Source organism: Palaemon carinicauda, chromosome 37 (assembly GCF_036898095.1).
Source record: "Palaemon carinicauda isolate YSFRI2023 chromosome 37, ASM3689809v2, whole genome shotgun sequence".
NCBI lineage: Eukaryota > Metazoa > Arthropoda > Malacostraca > Decapoda > Palaemonidae > Palaemon > Palaemon carinicauda.
Window position 1 is genome coordinate 38,732,531 of NC_090761.1, and position 21,469 is coordinate 38,753,999.

The 21,469-nt window shown below is 31.7% G+C and overlaps 1 protein-coding gene and 1 long non-coding RNA gene across 2 annotated transcripts in view; one reads left to right on the forward strand and one right to left on the reverse strand.

Moving 5' to 3' along the window:
- LOC137629076 (uncharacterized) overlaps nucleotides 1-21,469 on the reverse strand; it is a 425,295-nt gene that overhangs the window by 231,367 nt on the left and 172,459 nt on the right. The gene's annotated exons all lie outside the window — the stretch shown is intronic.
- Nucleotides 6,511-12,621, forward strand: LOC137629812 (uncharacterized). The gene is made up of 4 exons (XM_068361460.1): nucleotides 6,511-6,530; nucleotides 10,355-10,563; nucleotides 11,068-11,205; nucleotides 11,922-12,621. Exons 1-4 carry the CDS (start codon nucleotides 6,511-6,513, stop codon nucleotides 12,545-12,547), a joined length of 993 nt encoding a protein of 330 aa, XP_068217561.1. The 3' UTR covers nucleotides 12,548-12,621.

Sequence of the window (21,469 nt, forward strand, 5' to 3'; positions counted from 1 at the left end):
CCCATGTCAATTTCTTGTTCTTACATGTTAGAATATTCTCTATTTTAGTTTGCTCTCATAACCATTTTGCTCTTTTTCTGTCTCTCAGTGCTATTCTTCTTGGAGAAAGTGGCATTTTAATTTTCATAATCTCATTTTGTTTACCAAATGCTCGCCATCCCATGCTTATCCTTCTTTTAATTTCGGTCTCGTATCCTAAGGAAACACTTACTGTCTGTCCTAAGTGTGTATATCCATTAACACTCTTTACAGGCTCGTCCATAACTCTTATTTGTTGTCTGTCTGCATTTTCATTGAACATTATCTAAATTTTCCTTATATTCATTATCAGTCCTACATTTCTGTTTTCGTTATTCAAATCTTCTATTATCTTGTGTAATTCCTCTTAAAATCCCATAAACAGGACTATATCCTTTGCAAATCTTAAGTTGTGAAGATATTCTTTATTATTATTGATTCCGAAATTTTCCCAATCTAAATACTTTAGGAGAGATGGGGTCTCTCTGTCTAACTCCTTTCTCAATTGAAATTTTCTCGCTATCTTTATGTAGTTTTAGAATTGCTGTACTTCCTGTATAGATATCTTTAAGTGTTCTAGTGTATGATTCTCCTATTCCTTGATTTTGAAAGGCTTTCATTACTGCTGAAGTTTTGACAGAATCAAAAGCTTACTCATAGCCTATAAATGCAATAAATGGTGGTTTGTAATATTCTGTTGATTTTTTCCATTAGTAGCTTAATTACATTGATATGATCAGTTGTTGAATATCTATTTCTAAACCATGCCTCCTTTTATTGTGTGTGTGTGTATATATATATATATATATATATATATATATACTCCAGGATAGTTGCTGAAAGGCTTAGAATAAAAGCTGTTAATTTTGTCATATCATTATAATTATCATTGGAACTTCCCACAAGTGGAGTTCTATTGTTATTTCTCATATTCGTCTTATTAGAATTCTACACAAGAGTAGTTCTATTGTAATTAATCGCATTCTTCTTAAAATTATTCTTCTTCGGTCTTTGATCACTAATAACTCAGCCAATTTTAAACCGTTTGCTTTCAAACTTCAACAGGGGTATGACCCCTATAAGGGAAGTATAAATAAAGAAATTCGTGCAGGTGTATGCAGTGCTCTCTATGCACAAAGGAAAAATAATTTAAAACGATTACTCTCCGAGACCTCAAGAACCGTTCCATCAATTGTTTTCAAAATTTTTCAATAGATACCTTAGGCCATGATCTAGTGCAGGCGCAAGTCTGAGCTAATTCTGTCGAGTAGTTTATGAGATATCATGAAATAAAAAATGGCTGTCACATGGTCGAAGATGCTACATCAGAAACTACGAGGCCGATTTGAACCAAATTTTGTGGAAATGTAGAAGGTCAGGAGACAACATGAAATGTGCAATATGAATGACCTTGACATTGACCTCGAGGTCACATAACGATTTTTTTGAAAAGATCGATTTTTTAAAAAATGGACAAATCTACGGTGCTCCCCACTCCGATTTCATGCACGATTTCATCCGAGCCTTATAAGTAGGGGTTAGGTGGCCTTCCAAGGCAACCTAGATAGTAAATGGCTGGCTACTTTGTTAAGAAGTGTAGTTTAGGTCTCTTTATAGGCCTATAATCAATAATATGCTATTTCCAATCTTTCTATTATTCCAATATCCCTAAGAGCAAATTATTGGCAAATTCTGTGTGGAGTTCTTTCTAAGAATGGCTTTAGCAATTCTAATGATTACTAGTTATTATTATTATTATTATTATTATTATTATTATTATTATTATTATTATTATTATTATTATTATTATTATTATTACTAGCAAAGCTACAACACCATTTTGTTAAATCCCCCCCCCCCCCCAACTAAAACTATGGATGTCAATATCAACTGTTCTCATGTGATAAAAGCTGTTGGAAAGGGAGTGATGATCAATCTACGTTTGAAAGTTTTAATAGCATCATCTCCTCCTACGCTGAAGGACCTCCGCTAGATTTCACCAGTCGTCTATCTTGAGCTTTTAATTCAATACTTCTCCATTCATCATCCACTACTCCACGCTTCATAGTCCTTAGCCATGTAGGCCTGGGCTCTTCTAAGTCTTCTAGTGCCTTGTGGAATTCAGTTAATTAAACATTTGCTGAACTAATCTCTCTTCGGGAGTGCGAAGAGCACGCCAAACCATCTCCATCTCCCCCTCATCATGATTTCGTCCACATATGGCACTCGAGTAATCCTTCTTAGAGTTTCATTTCTAATCCTGTTCCACCATTCAACTCCCAATATTCCTCGGAGAGCTTTATTTTCAAATCTTCCAAATCTGTTGAAGATTGTTTCATCGTCATACCATGACTCATATCCATACAATAACACAGATCTTACTAAACTGATATATAGCCTGATTTTCGTATGTAATTTGAGGCGATTTGATTTCCAAATTCTACTTAACCTACTCAATGTCTGAATTGCTTTTTTCAATCTTTCACTAAACTATAATTCTAAAGACCCTATATTGGAGATCATAGTTCCTAATTGATCCATTCTCCAGCCAATGATATTTCATCTTCCATTGCATATTCCGTTCTCATCATCTCTGAGTCCAACCTTATGTGATATTTCATTCATTCTGGTAAGCATGCATTGCAAATCCTGTGGTATTCTGCTAATAAAGACAGCATCATCAGTATACTCTAGGTCAGCTAATTTCCTATTATCTATTCAGTCCAATCCTTCTCCATTATCTCCAACTGTTCCAAGCACTACAAAATCCATAAGTAGTATAAACATAGGTGACAACACATTCCCTTGGCGTACTCCGTTCTTCACTGGAAATTCATTTCATAGGACTCCACTAACATTAACTTTGCACTTGCTATGCTCATGGACAGACTTAATCAAATTCACATATTTAACAGGAATTCCATAATAAAGCAGAACTCTCCACAAAATTGGCCGGTGCACTCTAACAAAGGCTTTTTCTTAGACCACAAATGCCATCAAATTCCAAGAATTTTTATTTAATGAACTAAAGTAATTTTAAATATACCCTTTGATTCCATATACAAAATCATAAACAGACGATCGAAATGAAGCCGACAGATTCCCCTTCAAAATAAGAAGAAAAATTTGAAAGGTTTTTTTTTTTTTTTTTTTAAGTTTTGGTTAAGAATAAATTGAAGATCACGCTTATCTATAAGAATTATCATTCACTCAAGACGTTTGAAAAATTGTAAAGGGTGAAACAAATAATCCTCTCATTTATACTGGAAATTTCCAAAGGCTGGAATGACCATAAACAAACAAGAAAATAACAAATCTAAGTTAGACCAGCAAAAAAAAAAAAAAAGTAAATAAACTACTTGAGGACTTAGAGTGAACCAAATGTTCGAATGACCTAACGTAAAACGGGTAATTTACAGTAACTCAGACAAGTACGTATTATACACTTTATGTCTGTAAATTGCAGTATTATAATCAATGTTATGTCTGATATAGCATGACTCACTTTCATTGTGGTATAAATTAGTTCATTTATAAAGGGTAGCAATTTGCGCGTCTCACGCACACTAGTGATGTTATAAAACTTGGTCATTTCCTTTACGAACACTTATATGCATTCACTATCTTTTTCATAAATTCTCTGATGTGGGAAAGGAAACATAAATGAAATTAAAGAAATTACTATTCTCCTATCAAATTTGTGTTATGATCTTAAATGTCAACTTTTAATTAAAATAAACTTTGATGTAATTTTTCTGTATTGTTAATTGAATCATTCGTTCAGCATAAAACAACACGCAAATATCATAGAGCTAACACGACTGTCCTATCTCACGAGTTCTCTTATTGTCACCTTTATACAAGCAAAAATCGATTCCTCGAAATATACATCTTAAATAGACACGAATATCTAAAGTAAGCCCTAATATTTTCCAAGTGAATCCTTTTTGTTAATACGGTGATAAAGGCTAAAGACCAGAGTGAGGCCAAAAGACCCACCTGCACGGGTCATCCCAAAAGAAAAAAAAAATTGAAGTGAGATGAGTTTATTTCGAAGTAATGATTCAATATACGTCAAGAACTTCTCTAAGATTGAGGTGTATTAGTTATTTGCTATGTGCAAATATTCTAAAAAAGTAAAAGAAAAAATGCGCTTATCATACTCCTGCAACAATGCCTTGAGTAGACCAATTATGAAATAATGATACTTACAAGGAAAAACTTTGGACAGGGGCACAGGCTTTAAATAGTATAAAGATCTCATTAGGTAAGGTTTTTAACTTAGAGATTCAATAATTCTAAAGATAAAAAAAAAAGATCTTTAAAAGGAGCAAAGGTCTTGGGAAAGGTCCCAGAGTGAAGGGTAAAGATTTATGAAAAGAAACTCACGCTTTTGATAATGGACCTGGGCTTTGGAAATGTTTAAGCTTTTGAAAAAGGTCAAGGGCTTTGAAAAGGATAATGGTATTAGTTAGGGACCAAATTTTCTCAAAATAAACGAGGTCTTTTAAAAGGAGAAAGCCAGAGTGTTTGACATATAGCAAGAACTTCACGACTAAGCTCTATAAACTGTCATAAGTCTTGAAAGGTCAAGTCTTTGAAAGGTTATTCCTCAGTTTTTCAAGGTTTTCCTATTAAATCAGGTACCCTTAAGCTCTTTCAAAGCTCTAACTTTCAGTCGGTTTTCATTGGTTCAATTTCATTCCCATTACGGTTTTCATTAAATAATAAATGTTATTCATTCCTAGGTATCAGAGGTATAAATTACATACCCTTCAATGTATAATTGATTTGAACAAATTGACATGCGATGAACTAGATTTCCAACTAAATGTAATTACACATAACTCACGAACTGAATTCTGGTATTTGTGTTTGTAGTTTAATATGGTGCGCAGGTCATGTCGCTTGTTTTTTGCGTATTACAAATGCCAATTGTATATCACACACCGATTCACATTTAGTTGATAGGACGGTTCAGCCTTGAAAACACCAAAGGTAAGGAGGCCAGGTCTCTCATATTTGCTTATTTTCCAATGTTCTCTGTGTTACATAGTATAAAATGGGATATTTTGGCCTGGATTAGAGTCCGGATTTTGATATAGGATTTTCAAGTAGTTTTATTGACAGCTACTCTGAAATGTATGCAATCTTTAAAAACTTGCCTTCCTCCGTTTGTGAAAGAAAACATAAGGTATATTTAGGCAACAGCGATAATCCCATGACTGAAATCATTATTAGTCTTCATAATATTATCAATGACGCAGATTCTTCTTAATTATTATTACTATGATATTTTCGTTTCCCAACACCTGCAATCAATTTCGATAGAAATTTTGAAACTCTACAAAAAATGTACAGTATATTCTAATGTCAAATGATAATACTTCTCTGTTTACATTTCAAATCTGGAAGTTACTGTACCCTAACTAAAACGTGATTTTGAAAAGGGCTAATTTTGGTCATGAATAACAATATAAAGAATGGGAGAGGTGAAATGACGAGCATTAACTATTAGCTAAACCTAGATCATGGACACAAGAAAGAAATCTGAAAAAAAAGTGCAGGTGATAGCTACATTTTGGGGTCTATGACTGCTGGTGTAAGAGCCCTATAATCTGTATCAATCCATGATAGTGACTGTTTGGAGGCCAAGAACTCAGCACAGTCATTACAGTGCTACATACGAAATATCATACCCTTAAAAAATCTTAAGGATTGCTTTATATAAATAGACTAAGGTAATTTTGATACTTTAAAAGCAAGCAAAGAAGGGGATCAGGATGAGAAGCATCCTTTGGTGGAAAGATAAGCGTTGTTACAGGTGGAACATACCCGCCCAATATGGAAACACGGGATTATGAGATTCTTATTGAAGGGGCAGTGTGACAAAGAAATATTTGAATAAGTTTTTATTAAGACTGTGCTTCTCTATACTTTAGAAATATAGAAAGTTACCAATAAACAAAGAATAGAATTCTATACTGAAAGTTCGTATTCTAAATAAGTTAGAAAGATATGCTTTGGGGGTGTGATGGAAAGTGGATAGTAAAAGTAGTGAATATGTTAATAACAAGATCGAACACCAAAGGAAAGATTATAAGCACAAGAAAGTGTACAAAACAGAAGAAAATTGGGATACCTCAATTTAATCTAAACTGTGGTAGAGAAATCTGATCTAAAAAATATATAGAAGACTTACCTACGCCAATACACAAACTAACACGTATACATGACACTGCAAAGACACACACATATGCACACACACACAAACAAACACACACACACACACATATATATATATATATATATATATATATATATATATATATATATATATATATATATATATATACATATATATATATATATTATATATATATATATATATATATATATATATATATATATATATATATATATATTCTTACAAAGGTGGTCTTCATGTGAGTAGAATATTTTATTCATGTTTTTTATTTGTTTATTTAAGAGATGTATAGCCAGCTCGTAAGGTGAGTTCCACTCTCGTAGGATTAAGTAATGTATGTAAATTACATAAGCCTGTCGTCATTCCTTTAATTGCATTTTCATTAGGTTTCGTGTATGTAAATTTATGCTATTTTAAAGAATTAAATTTTTATTTCAAGTGGTTTTTTTACCAAGTCTTATGTAACTTGTTAAAAGGTATGCTGTATGACACGCATTACGGATTGTATCATGTTTCCACGTGGTTGGAAGAGGCATGAAGGTTCTAGACTAAAGTTTAATCTTTTTCTTAATGTTACAAGAGGATGTGGTCGGAGTTAGCTGAGAGAGTTACCTCGCCAAACAACGATAGTACCCCTTCATCAAATTACTAAGTTGGCAACCTTACGCCATTAGAGCAATGCCCCCCCCCCACCCCATACTACGAGTATGATTTACTAGAAATTTCTGGAGTAAATAAATTAATATATAAGAATGTAGCAATCCTTTAATTGCATTTTCATTAGGTTTCGTATATGTAAATTTATGCTATTTTAAAGAATTAAATTTTTATTTCAAGTGGTTTTGTTACCAAGTCTTATGTAACTTGATAAAAGGTATGCTGTATGACACGCATTACGGATTGTATCATGTTTCCACATGGTTGGAAGAGGCATGAAGGTTCTAGACTAAAGTCTAATCTTTTTCTTAATGTTACAAGAGGATGTGGTCGGAGTTAGCTGAGAGAGTTGCCTCGCCAAACAACGATAGTACCCCTTCATCAAATTACTAGGTTGGCAACCTTACGCCATTAGAGCAATGCCTCCCCCCCCCACCCCACCCCATGCTACGAGTATGATTTACTAGAAATTTCTGGAGTAAATAAATTAATATATAAGAATGTAGCAATGCATAAGATACAGAGAGATCCAGCCTAACCCTCAGAAGAGCCATTTTCCGACAGTTCTCTCCAGCATCTATTCAGCCACAACGTATCTCATCTCCAACGTGCATAGTGTTTTCCTCTCCAACGCATGTATTGTTTTCTCTTAAATGTGAATAGCGTTTGTTCAAACATTGGACTTTCTGTGGTATACGGTAAGTTAATAGAAGTGCCGTGTATATGTGAGCACCAGTATATTATAAAAATTAATTGGTTTTTATGATTGGCCCTGTGAGATTAGGTTAAACAGGGAAGTTTTATTATTTTGCTTAACCGTTCGGTAATCTTGTGTGAGCCTAAGGACATAAGAGTAACTGTTAAGTAAATGTAAGTGTAATTCTGATTTATTTTCTTTAAGTACTAAAGTTTCATTTATTAATTAACTGTCAAAATTAAATATTTTTATATATCAATTTCTACTGAAACAAATACTTTGGGCGCAGACAATTTCCCTAACAGAGAGTTCAACATTGTTAGGGACATGATGATCTTCCAATCCTTTATATGCTATTGCCTAAAATTGCCCTCTTGATAGTTTGCCTTCAATCTTCCGCTTTTGATACCAATTGTGTAAAACCCTCGTTCATTAATATTGAAAATATCACCTATAATATTTGGCAGATCATCATTGCTTCTGTTGAAGTGTGGAATTGGCACAGCTACATTATCACCAGATGATAGGGATTTTATGGATTTGTTACTTCGTTCTTGCATTCTCTTTACTTGATATTCAATTCCAGCTCTAGCCTGAATCCTTGCTCTCTTAGCTGGATGAGCTTCATCCACTTCCTCCGAATTTCTCTTACTATTTTGTGTACGTTCTTGGGCTTGGACTTAACTTTCACTTGGTAAGCGAACTTATGGGGATTCATAATCAGTATCCCGAGGCATTATTTTTTCCTATTCTGTTGTTTCATTCAGAATGTTAGATTCATCTTGACTTTCAGAATCACGATGCAAGTCCTGAAGCACTGCTTCTGCAACCTCTTTCCTGACATCACTGCATCCAATCTGAAGGAAAAAAATGTTCTTGAATTTCTTTTATAGTCCGCGGCGTGGATTATTTCCAAATAGAACATTTTATGGCGCATTTCTAATTGTTGTGTGATGAACCGTGTTCATTTGCCATTGCACAAATCTCACACCCAAACTCCACGGAGTACCTTTATTTTCTTGTACTTGTAATTTCTTTTTTTAATCAGCATTTGCCCTTTCTACACCTCCATTAACTAATTTCAGGGATGGCCATAAATCTGACTAATTTCTGATAACTTCTGCTGTACATTCCTTACCATTGTCACTTTGTACTAGTACTCCTGGGCCCCAGAATCAAGGAAGATATTTAACAGATTCTGTGAAACTTCTTTGGCACTTTTGGACTTTAGTGGTCGGATAATGTGATATTTTGTTAAGCATTCAACTTAATGTTAATGAAGTACATACTGATAACTACTATACGGCCAAGTTTGGAAATCAAATAGATCTATTTTCGATCGATCATTGAAGTCTTTCATAACTATTGGTCTGAACACCATTCCAGGACCTGTTTCATTTTTCCATCTTTTCACAACAAATTTCATATTTTGCCATGAATTCCTTAACCACTACCATGGGAATGTTATGATATGGTTCTTTTATGTATTTTTAAAGAAACTTCTTCACCTACATGACCGGTCTCAGCATGTGCATTTCTTACAATACCAGGTTGTTCATAGTAGCCATATAAAGAACATTGCTTACCTTTGATACTTTATCAACACCAGCTGAAGAAACTACTTTGTAGTCCTTTAGGATTCGATACTCTAAAGAAGCTCGATGTTATAACTATGATGGTCTTCAGTCCAGATGGTGTTGTTTTCCGTAAAAATTTTATCCATGTTGAATAATGAGTTGAAAATGCACTTAAGAAGACAAATGCAATAATGCCTTAATACTCTTTGAAAACTGAATTATATACTCTACTAAGTGTGGAACTGCTAATCCCAGGTTAGCTACCTAAGCAATTAATTATGTAGTAACTAGGAAACGAATTGATAGTTAACACATTACTTACCTAAGTAATTACTTTGTTAGTATCTGGGAAACCGACTGCTATCCAGTAACCTTCAATTAAGGTCTTTGATATCATCAATTATAGATATTATACTATCATTAAAAAATTTATTAATTAATTGTATCATTAAACTTTTACTACATACATTTAATGAATTAACAATATCAGTATGATTGTGTAACAAATAATCTTGAAAATTCTGTGAAAAAAAAAAAAATATGAAAATAAAACACGACTTTAGAACTGTTAATAGTTAAATAGAAATTAATCGATTAAAATTGAAAATAAAATAACTGTAAAGAGGATAGAAATAGTTTTACATCACTAGGCAATCCGTCGCCTATTTAAATAAGTGGGCAATTAAATTAGCCTATTTACGTAAATAGGAAATTTACATGATTAGGCTTAACACACACACACATACACACACACACACACACACACACACATATATATATATATATATATATATATATATATATATATATATATATATATATATATATATATATATATGTGTGTGTGTGTGTGTGTGTGTATATATATATATATATATATATATATATATATATATATATGTGTGTGTGTGTGTGTGTGTGTGATTGTGTGTGTGTGTGTGTGTATATGCTTATATACATATACATATATGTATAAAATATAAATCAATCATTTTTACTTTTTTTTTGCTCTTATTAAATGAAGGCACTTCAAATATCGGAATCTTTCTTGGTTTATCCAGAGTATTCTATTTTGTGCCATGATAATGCATGTCATATACCTATAGCATCAACAAGTACCAACTAAGTATCTATAACTTTAAATAATTGTCACCCGGAACATTTATTCAACGCTGCCATCTTTTTCTTTTTTTACAGAAAAGACACTAAAACCAGTCCTATGTCTCGGAAATATCCCTCTGCCCAAAAGGCCCCCTTGGCCAAATTAGCGCTTGCCACGGCTGTCCTGCTGTCCCTAGGAATAACTGTCCTCTGCCAAATTACAAATGGTGTCTGGCGTTTCGAAATCTTTCAGGGACTTGTCATCAGCAATGGAAGTTTCAGTACATCGATTGTTCCCACGATTTGTAAGTTTGCTTTGTTTATTTGTTCTTTGGTTTTATTTACTTGTTGAGAAATTCATATTCTTCATCAAGTCCAAAATTAGGAGTTCATAAATTTGTGTCCCAATCTAATTCGTAATCTTCCCCACTAGGGAATTTTTTACTCAAAAGCATAACCCTCTATACTCTTTTCAATGGTTTAGATGTTCGAATGGGTTTATATTTTAATTTGTTTATGCATCAGTAATTGAATATAAATTTACATGCCAAAAAAAATTGTATGATAGGCTTTTCCTAAATAAAAGTTAAAAGAATTACATAATAGTTTGGCCACAATTGAAAATACGGGTCAATTCCGAAGACATTTCGTTGCAATTTACTCCATAAGCTGAAAAAACACTCTACCATTTCGATGGGTAAGCAACAGCAGCATTGCCATCTTTCCAACATCTGCATGTATGTCAAGTGCTGTGCCCTTTTAAAACTTCCAGCAAAAAGAAAATTCTTAGAAAATATGCTACATTACAGGTGACTGCAAAACAAGATGCTTCAGCATTGCCATTTGCAAGGCTTGGTCTGTTGATACTCTTCCTGAAGGAAAGGAATGCCAGTTGGCCGACCATTACCCAGAGACCAGTCAACAACCTTCTGCGATATTCGGTGTATGTGAGTAAAAAGTTTATTCTTGAATATGTCTGTTAGCTATGAGGATACACTCCTGAAAAGCGATCAAAATCCTAGTAAACTATGCTATTTCAGAATAAATTTCATGCTCATTTCAATTCTCATCGAATCGAGTTGCATCGTTGCTTCTTTAGAAAAGATACCATAAGATTTTTGCAGTTGTCAAAGTAACATCGTCGAAAGTTTGGAAAACAAGTATTTCTAGCACAACTATCAAACTAGGTCACGTACTTACAATTAAAGAAATTACAATTCTTTTTCCAGATATCAAATCAAGTCACTTTTTATGTAATTTTACACTATCAAAATAAGCAACATCTCTGAATACTTAAGAAATAAACTCTATAAGAATATAATTTCCCACCTGTCAAGCTACTAAACATTTTTAAAGTGTGTAAAAAAGTTTAAAAGTATTCCTTCTGCACAGTAGTCCCAATAACATACTTTCAAGTTTTGAATAGAAACCCTGGATAAATTTCTTAATATCCACATAGAAATCAGTAGAAATAATTAGTGAGTCAACCAGAGAGGAACCTTTTTCATGCAGCTTTAAAACATATTACCATATTTCCAAGTTTAGAAAGCAAATCCTAAGCAATAATATTCTGAGAGCTTATCCAATTAAATTATTTCCTAGCTAAGATACTATCCAGTTTAAGTCTCATTTCAAGTATTTTCCTTTTGACATCGTCTTGCAGATATAGAGGGCGCTCCAGCTTACACGACAACAACCACACCACCACCCACTACAACACCAATTGACCCGACCAGTTATGAACTGAGATTCTTCGAGGACAGTTTATGCTCCAAAGATAGGGCTTTGAGCGGTGTCTCTGTGAACCCTGGTGCAACCGAAAAATCATACATAAAGTACACCGTGTGTTTCAAGGCAAGAATAAATCCGGCGTTTGCTCTGGATACAAACAATATGCAAACTGTACCTACAGGACCAGATTCTCCATCTGAGATGTGTCAAGGCAACAGGGTTTTAGTGGGCTTTGAAAGTTATGAACTTCACGTTCCTATGACTAATACTTACGCAACCGCTCTAGGGAACAACAACCCTCCCCACTTACTGGGTGTTTGCCACTTTTTGAAAGAGTGGCATGTAGACACCAATAACTGTGTTACTTTGCAACCCACGGCAAGCTCCTGGCCTGGAATGATGGATTCGGCAACTCTTACACACACCTGGGACTACTGGATGTCATGCGACCCATTTTACCTTGCTGTCCAAATCACGAGGGAACTTCAAGGAAATAATGTTCGAGCTATAGCATCCATGAAGTGCTGTAAAATCGTCCCTATTATTCCTATGATGTAAAAGTCCACAAACACTAAATGCACCTAGTTAAATTTGTCTGCACTGTCCAATACTACCAGTAGACTAATATTAAAATCCAAGGACATCTGACTTGTATGTATATATATCTACACACACACACACACACACACACACACACATATATATATATATATATATATATATATATATATATATATATATATATATATATATATATATATATTCATATATATATATATAATTACATAAAATGGTATGCAAATAATGTAAATAACATATATTGCATGCTATTTGCCGAATAATACCTTGCTAATTATGAATAAAATCAAAACGAAAAAATCGTTTATATATATATATATATATATATATATATATATATATATATATATATATATATATATATATATGTGTGTGTGTGTGTGTATATATATATGCATATATATGTATATATATATATGCGCATATATATATATATATATATATATATATATATATATATATATATATATATATATATATGTGTGTGTGTGTGTATTTATATATATATATATATATATATATATATATATATATATATATGTGTGTGTGTGTGTATTTATATATATATATATATATATATATATATATATATATATATATATATATATATATATATATATATATATTGATACTTACCTTACACACAAACAGACACCCAATCAGTGTTTTATGTCGAGCACCCAAGGAACGTAAATCTATATGTATTTGGATAAACTTGCATGAATATTCATATATGCAAATATGTATGTGTATATATTTATACACACATATACATACATATATATATATATATATATATATATATATATATATATATATATACATATATATATATATATATATATATATATATATATATATATATATATATATATATATATACTGTATATATACATACACACACACACACACACATATATATATATATATATATATATATATATATATATATATATATATATATATATATATATATATATATATATATTCAACGTTAATCTATCCCAAAATACAAGATTGCTATGAAAAAATTAAGGTAATAACAAGTTTTACTGTCATATTCTAACAGTTAGATCTAGAATAAACCCTATATGTAGAAAACCAGCACATCATAAAAACTATAATCTCTATTCGTATATCATTATTTATTAACAAAACATGTATCTCAGTGAGAATTCTAGGTTAGTAAATAGGTATCAATTCACATTACTTGGTAATTATTTGATATCAATGATGCTATTCGGATAAAATACCTGCAACCTATCAGATACAAAATTTTTCCACGATAAAAGCGCACACCTGCAAATGAGTGGACATGCTATTCGTTTAAAAAAGCTGAGTATAGTACCATTCAAGACGGAATATCTTTTCTTGTCTGCGTAATTTTTACATTTTCTTTCAGTTTTGGCTCTGAGAGAAGAGATATAGATAATAGAAAATATTTTTCCTTAAACAGTGAACTCTACCCATGTGTTGTTATTTAATAAGAATTGCTTATGAGAAAGCAATGTTAGTTTTACAATGAATGTAGAATCCGATACAAAAGTTGTCGCATTGATAAAAAAAAATAAATAAATAAATAAAAATAAAAAAAAATAAAAAATAAATAAAAAACAGGGATCTAAGTAACACTCGAAAAAATTCCAAATTGACATGAAAAATCTAGCCAATTGGGGTTATCATTTTCTTAAGCTGCAAAGGAATGCATCTCCCTGCCTTGCAATGTTATTTTCAACTGCTGGAATGAAGACGCCTGGACAATCAGATAGGGCTGTCGCGATGTGATGTTCGCTGCTTCAGTGAACACCAGTCTTACATAGCCACTCCTCTGATCTACAGATTTCAAGGCTGCTCATGAATGGCACAGGCAAGGGACAGTCACACTGGCCTATCAAGAAGGAGAATGCCCTAGAGACTCTGACCAACGATCAAGTCTCCTCTGCACCCAAGCTAGGACCAGGGAGGGTTAGGCAATGGTTGCTGATGACTCAGCTGGACTCGAACCCTAGTCTGGTGATCACCAGGCAGGGACGTTTCCAAGAGTGGAGACACTACGTTCCTTTGTAATCCCCTGTGTGACGAATTCAAAGCTTTTCTTCACAATCCCCTGTGGAGTGGAAACCATTTCTCAGTAACTCTCTATGGAACGGAGACAACGGTCCTATGCAATCCTCAACGGAGTGTGACATAACGTTCCTTTGCAATATCCTACGGATGGGGAAACAGCGTTCTTTTGTAATCACGTCGGAATGGAGCCGCAATGCTCCTTTGTAATCCATTGTGTGACGAATACACAACGTACCTCATAATCCCCTGTGGAGTGGAGACGGCATTTCTGTGCAACCCTCTTTAGAACTAAGACACAATATGCCTTTGCAATCCCCAAAGGAATAGACACATAACGATCCTTACCAATGAGTTATGCTTATCTATAAGAGATGATTTGCTGTTTGAATTCAGACATTACGCTTGATAAGTATTCGTGGACCAAATAGAGGATCGATAATCTTCATACCATTATGTGAAAACCTTCTATCACCTCAGAATTTTTTTCTTACAGTAAGTAAAAATAAATCACAAAATCAATACCCCAGCATTGGTGGAAATGGTCATTTACTACGCTAGGAAGTTTTAACAACGAATACTAAGCATAATAAGATTAAAGTTTTCTCTTGAGATTCACTAAAGTATAAACTATTACCCTGATGTCAACCAATGACATGTGTTTTCTAAAAGAGATGTTTTATTTGCACTCAATTTCATCATGAATTAAATGCAGTAAACTTTCGACTTATCAAATGCCTCGGGACCTAATCTTATGATAAGGGAAAATATTCAATGGTAACAAAGACCCTATAGTAACGCTTGCAGTTGCACGTTCAAATATCATAAAGCGAATACTAATTTTATAATATCTATAGCATAACCAAACACCTATTAATCTATTTAACGGAGTTTTCAGAAAAAAAATGCATCGCTTCTAAACCCACAAATGTAACAAAAAGTCTGATACGTTGAGACTTAGCTGTATTCATGTTAGTTTTTCTGTCAATTGTAGAAATTCTTGTAAATGATTGTACAGTACATTTCTCACAATTATTGAGGGCATGTTGATAAACAAACCCTTTTATAGAATAATTAATCTAAACCTGTTTACGCTCCATAAAAGAGAATTACTCTTAATAATAAAAAATATCTAAATATATCTTAATACAATTATGTATAGTTGGAAAATAAACAATGACTCGAGATTTGTCTATGGCATTTCTGGTTATCTAGTCTAGTAAATGTAAAACAATCTAATTGAATATCTAACTGCAGCTCACGCGAATACAAAGGAGTTGTAAATTAACAAAGAGAAACGTCAATCTTACCAACGCACTAAAAAAAAGCAAGAGGGTATCAATGTCGTGATTTCCTGCTTGCAATTTTGCAAGAAAATTGCAATATATTGCAATCCTGTGCATAAATTGATGAATAGATGTCCAAAATACAATACGTATTATTCATTAACCTTCTCTCTCTCTCTCTCTCTCTCTCTCTCTCTCTCTCTCTCTCTCTCTCTCTCTCTCTCTCTCTCTCTCTTAGATATATCTATTAGTCTGCTATTTCGTAAATTCAACATAGGTAATAAAAGAAAATTGTTTATGGAGAATAAAACGACAAAAAAATTAATTGACCCACAAATTCAATCAACCAATTGCATACGGTATGTCACTGTAACCAGTTACTTACATTTTATTGAATATCGAAAAGAACAATATTTAAAATGATCTAAACTAAATCTAAATGGAAAAAGTAATAATAGTAAAAAAAAAAAAAAAAAAAAACAGAAAGCAACAGCACTCCTAACGAGTGGTATAATCTATAAGACATACAAAAACACAGACGCATGTTAGAACTAGTTACAATCTCCCAGCGAAGGTCTTCAACGCAAAGCTTTTACAAAGTATTAAACATTAGGCAACATCAAATCAGGCGGAATTACGCCAGTATAAAAGGAAAGTTTATACGCATTAGCCTAAAAGCTCTACAAGGAACCTGAAAGGCCTTTCTCTTGCCTGGAATGGGTAATTCTGTAAAATTGTCTGCGTCGTTACATTATCTCTCGCTATTGCTTCTATTTTGGGATATTAAAGACCCCCTGAAATAGGAGTTTTCAAGAGTTAGAGAGTGGAGTTTAGGAGAACCTAGAATAATAACTACTGAGGATTACGGTAGATGGCGTAGATGCAAAAATAGAAAATAAGGAAGGTCTCTCCGACGAAGAGGGAACAGCGCTCATAATATATTCAATGCAAGAAAATAAAATAAGTAAAGTATTGAAGATGACCACCAATTGAATGGCAGGACTATAAAACTTAATGGAGGGAATAAAAACATCAAGTAATGATACAAATAAAAAGGATAAAAAGGGAAATACAAATAGAAAGGATAAGAAGTAATATAAAAAATTCATTCTGCAGCGGAGGAATAAACAATCTTAACTGAATACTGGAAGAATAAGAACTACCCATTTTCATTTAGAATAACTGTTTAAGCTCTGACAAACTCAATATCTAACGATTTACTAGATCAGAGTCTACTAGTTGAGAACTCTCCTGCTAATATCATGGGAATCTAAACTGATGATAAATCGGCAAGACAGTTGTTGCTTCATCTTAGAATAAAGTTGTCTGAAACTCCAACCAAAATTCTATATAAACACACACACACACACACACACACACACATATATATATATATATATATATATATATATATATATATATATATATATATATATATATATATATATATATGTACAGTATATGTATATATATATATATATATATATATATATATATATATATATATATATATATATATATATATATATGTACAGTATATGTATATATATATATATATATATATATATATATATATATATATATATATATATATATATATATATATATATATATAGTTCACCCCAATTATTCTATATCATCTTTAATTCCACGGAGAGGAACTAGTACTAAAATAAAATAAAAAAAATTATGAATATATATACATACATGTTTACCTAATTTCCCACACACACTCACAAATATACATATATATGTGCATATATATGTACATATATATATATATATATATATATATATATATATATATATATATATATATATATATATATATATATATATATATACTGTATATACAGTATATATATATATATATATATATATATATATATATATATATATATATATATATATGTGTGTGTGTGTGTGTGTGTGTGTGTGTGTGTGTATGTGTATGTGTATACAAATACGTATATATTCAGTATATATACATACATAAATATATTTGCGTTTGAACTAAAGTTCGTAATAAAACACGGTCATGGAAATCGTCTGATGAGCACTATACAACACGGTCAATACCCACAAGGATGGTAGGGTCATGTTCCAGAAGAATCAACCAGACCTGAAGGTGTTAACTTTGGACCATACACTGCATGTTGTCAGTGTCACCAATGAACTATTCAACATTTTTATCGATGTCATGATTGGAGAGGTAAAGAAAAGGACATAAGCCATAGGTATAAAATTGTGGTTTATATAAGGGGGTCATGTACAGTGGACAATTGCTGGATTGGGTTCCAGTTGTTTCAGGGAGGAACATCTACCTTTAACATAAGGAAAGGAACACGTGATACTTAAATATCAAACAATATTCATTGCGAAAAGCCAAGAGAATTTGCAGTGATCAACAAATATTCAAACGTTTTGTGAAAGATGCACTTGAAAATGAATGCCAGATCATTAAGGTTATATGGTTAAATAGAAAAGATGGAAATGCAGTGGAGTGATAACCGTTGAATAAGTAGGTAAATGGCGATATTTGGGGATCTAGGGTATGTGGAATGAATGATGGAAGGATGAGAATCGCGTTGAGTCCAAAATTGACTTGATATAGAAGGTAACATTGAGTATTCATTATATTTGAAAGAGTTGTATGGTTAAAAATCATAAAAAAAAGTGATTGGGGTAAAATTGGATTTATAATTCAAGCCATGTGGATTGCCACTAGGACCGCGAGGCCATTCGGCACACAAGAGTAATGGTGGAAAATCTTACAGATGAACTATGAAGTAAAAGAGAATAGAAAAAGAAAGAAAATGGATCTTTTTTATTGATCCATGATATAAAAGCGAGCTATGGGGAATTCGTCACATTTCTCATCGCCAGGAATTGAAAAGAAAAATAAACATTAAAAATTGTAAAGTAGTTAATTTGAAATCAAATCATATAACATTAAAAAAGTAACAAAAGCACCTCTAAAATTCCAGTGTACAGTAATGTAAAGTAAAAGTATGTATCAAGTAAAGAGCCGAAGAGTAAATAAATAAAAATTCCTAAAATCAAAGAATGAATTAACTCACTGTGCATTAAAATGCTAACATTTCGGGGACGATTTTTTTTTTCCTTTTTAATCCTTTTATCAATATTCTTATACGACGAATTTTAGGATGTAATCTTATGGTTACTCATAACTTCCATCTAAATTTTCACTTTACATCTGTGTTTCCACGGTTAAATGTTCATCCACTTTGATTGCTTTCTATATTTTATGAGTCTATCACCACTAAGCTATTCCATAGCTTTTCTGGAGTTTCTCATATTTTTCCTAGGTTTTCTCATGCATAAACAACCCTCATGAAAGGAAACGCGAGGAATTCTCGAGAGCTTGGTTGTGACCTGTAGCCCAAAAGGAAATAATAGTGTCTCAACATTATTTCTTTATATAGCTTTCCTATTTCTTTTTAAATTGATATTCGATAGGAACAGACAGACACACAAACACACACATACACACAGGTGCGCACACACATTTTATGTATATATATATATATATATATATATATATATATATATATATATATATATATATATATATATATATATATATATACTAATCTATATATATATACATATATATATATCTATATATACTAATCTATATATATATATATATATATATATATATATATAAAATTCATACAAATGCGGTGTGTATATATATATATATATATATATATATATATATATATATATATATATATATATATATATATATATATATATATATATATATAAAATTCATACAAATGCGGTGTATATATATATATATATATATATATATATATATATATATATATATATATATATATATATATATATATATATATACATGATAATAAAAACAGCGTTTAGAGTAACTCAATAGGCTGCAATCTGCTAAAATATTAAATCACGAGATAAATGTTGAAATGGAATATTGTCTACATCCATATGCTTGGAGTGGGCATTCACGTGTCCCATTTCCCAGACAAGTTGCCAGTCAGCTTTGACACACGAATGTGCAAAACGATATTCAGCCTAAATGAGAAGTGATTCACGGTACATGGATGTAGTAATAGTTCCAACATAAATTAATTGATTTTCTTTAGATAAAACTCTTATCCTAGTAATAAGAGAGAGAGAGAGAGAGAGAGAGAGAGAGAGAGAGAGAGAGAGAGAGAGAGAGAGAGAGAGAGAGAGAGAGAGAGAGAGAATTTATTTCTAAAATGCCCTCCTTACACTGTCATTCAATTCAATAAACTAAAAGGTTCTTTTTTATTTCTTCCTCTCATTGCTTCAAAAACATGGATAAATGACGATTTTGCTTTATTACACAAACGTAAATATCAAACATTTCTACTTGATATTTATTTCAAAATAATAATAATAATAATAATAATAATAATAATAATAATAATAATAATAATAATAATAATAATAATAATAATAAAGGCTATAACTGAGATCAACGTGGATGAAGAAAGCAAATTAAAACCTCCCATACTGTGAAAGTAAATATTGGCTGGACACGGATTCTTGGGTTCTAGAAGATGAAATTACGTTCCTTCTTTACACGTTTTAAAAGAGTATGTTAAGCAAGTATATATATATATATATATATATATATATATATATATATATATATATATATATATATATATATATATATATATACATATACATATATATATATATATATATATATATATATATATATATGTATATATATATATATATATATATATATATATATATATATATATACATACACATATACATATATATATACATATATATATATACATACACATATACATATATATACATACATACATATATATATATATATATATATATATATATATATATATATATATATATATATATATATATATATATACTTGCCTAACATACTCTTTTAAAACGAGTAAAGAAGGAACGTAATTTCATCTTCTAGAACCCAAGAATCCGTGTCCAGCCAATATTTACTTTCACAGTATGGGAGGTTTTAATTTCTTTGTCTGTTATATATAAAATTCCTATCTATCTGGTAATCAAGTAGTTTTTCCGCTTACTTAGAACACACTCTCATAACATTTCTTAACGACTCTGCATCTTCGACTTCACCAGTAATGAGCATTATCATTATTATAATTACTTGCCAAGCTATAACCCTAGTTGGAAAAGAACGATGCTATAAGCTCAGGGGCTCCAACAGGGAAAATAGTCCAGTGAGGAGAGGAAAAAAGGAAAATAAAATCTTTCTAGAAGAGTAACAACATAAAAATAAATATCTCCTATATAAACTCTGAAAACATTAACAAAACAGAGAGGAAGAAAAATAAGATAGAATATTGTGCTCGAGTGTACCCTCAAGCAAGAGAACTCTACCGCGAGACAGTATAAACCATGGTACAGAGAACACTGGTTTGATTTTGGAGTGTCCTTCTCCTAGAAGAGCTGCTTACCATAGCTAAAGAGTCTCTTCTACCCTTACCAAGAGGAAAGTAGC

Coding starts and splice junctions, on each gene's coding strand:
- LOC137629812 (XM_068361460.1), top strand. CDS start 6,511: ATGTATAGCCAGCTCGTAAG. Junction 6,531..10,354: donor ATGTATAGCCAGCTCGTAAG/GTGAGTTCCACT, acceptor CTTTTTTTACAG/AAAAGACACTAAAACCAGTC. Junction 11,206..11,921: donor TTCTGCGATATTCGGTGTAT/GTGAGTAAAAAG, acceptor ATCGTCTTGCAG/ATATAGAGGGCGCTCCAGCT.